We start from the raw sequence: 1,440 nt of genomic DNA on the forward strand, positions 1-1,440 counted from the left end.
TAATATTAGATTATAACCCAAGTATAAAATAAATATCTGAGCCCATATTAGTATGAATGAATGAATTTGTCTCTTTAGACAAATCACCCGTGCGGAAGAATTCAAATAATGTAGGTACTTTCCCCCAAAGGAGGTGAAATATAACTTCCCATTCCTTCAATGTGGGCTGTGCATAGTGGCTTTCTTCCAAAGAATATAGGATGGAAAAGAGGACAAAAGGGTAAATTGCAGTGGAAAAACTTTTTGAACAATAGTTAAGGCAGTTAATCATGCTTAACATTAATGGTAATATGATGATTCATGTTAATATTATAAATCTTTTTTTGTTTTGTTTTGAGACGTAGTTTCGCTTTTGTTGCCCAGGCTGGAGTACAATGGCACAATCTTGGCTCACTGCAACCTCTGCCTCCTGGGTTCAGGTGATTCTCCTGCCTCCGCTTCCCAAGTAGCTGGGATTACAGGAGGCCGCCACCATGCCTGGCTAATTTTTTGTATTTAGTAGAGACGGGTTTCACCATGTTGGTCAGATCGGTCTCGAACTCCTGACCTCAGGTGATCCACCCACCTCAGCCTCCCAAAGTGCTGGGATTACAGGCATGCACTACTGTGCCTGGCCATAAATCTTTGATATAATGTGATGAGAATGATACTTGACCTACGTGGTCTTCCTCCCCAAAACACATAGCCCTAATATAAATACGAGGAAAGGATCAGACAAATCCCAGTCAAGGGATAGTCTATAAAATACCTGATCAGTACTCCTCAAAACTGTCAAGTCATCACAAGCATGGAAAACATGAGAAACTATCACAGCCAAGAGGAGCCTAAGGAAGCAGGATAACTCAATGTATTCTGAATGGGACCCTCCAACATGGAAAGGACATTAGACAAAACTCAGGATGTCTGAATAGAGTATGAACTTTAATAGTAACACACTATTTGGGCTCATTAATTATGACAAATGTACCATACAAATGTAAGATATTAGTAACAGGGAAACAGGGTGTGGGGTATATGGGAATTCTCCATACTATCTCCATGTCTTTTCTGTAAATCTAGAATTATTCCAAAATACATATATATACACATATATATATATATTTTTTTAATGAAAGGCCTCACATATTTATTACTGAACCCAGCCAACCAACACATTCATAATAGATTCAGAGAGGAAAACATGTCAAACTCTCCAGATAGCTGACATTTTCAGTTTGATATGGTAATGTGATCGTGACCTTCAGACAGCACAAATACGTGTGCCATCTCATGTGCAATTCCTTATAGACCCAGCTTGGTTCTTCTCCAATGTCTCCTTTTGGAGTTGTACCTGATTTTATCTCCAGTTTTCATCTGAATCCGCTGGGGAATGGGACGATTTTGCTTTTGTTTCTTGGCCAGGAATTGCTTAATCTTGAAAGTCTTGTGAGAAGACATGGT

The 1,440-nt window shown here is 39.2% G+C and overlaps 1 protein-coding gene across 1 annotated transcript; it reads right to left on the bottom strand.

Moving 5' to 3' along the window:
- Positions 1-1,249: 1,249 nt before the first annotated feature.
- Positions 1,250-1,437, bottom strand: LOC108525642 (putative 60S ribosomal protein L39-like 5). Its single transcript, XM_017866553.1, has one exon. It carries the CDS (start codon positions 1,435-1,437, stop codon positions 1,282-1,284), a length of 156 nt encoding a protein of 51 aa, XP_017722042.1. The 3' UTR covers positions 1,250-1,281.
- Positions 1,438-1,440: the final 3 nt, after the last annotated feature.

This window comes from Rhinopithecus bieti, unplaced genomic scaffold, assembly GCF_001698545.2.
Source record: "Rhinopithecus bieti isolate Rb0 unplaced genomic scaffold, ASM169854v2 scaffold_81374, whole genome shotgun sequence".
Classification (NCBI taxonomy): Eukaryota; Metazoa; Chordata; class Mammalia; order Primates; family Cercopithecidae; genus Rhinopithecus; species Rhinopithecus bieti.

Coding starts and splice junctions, on each gene's coding strand:
- LOC108525642 (XM_017866553.1), bottom strand. CDS start 1,437: ATGTCTTCTCACAAGACTTTCAAGATTAAGCAATTCCTGGCCAAGAAA.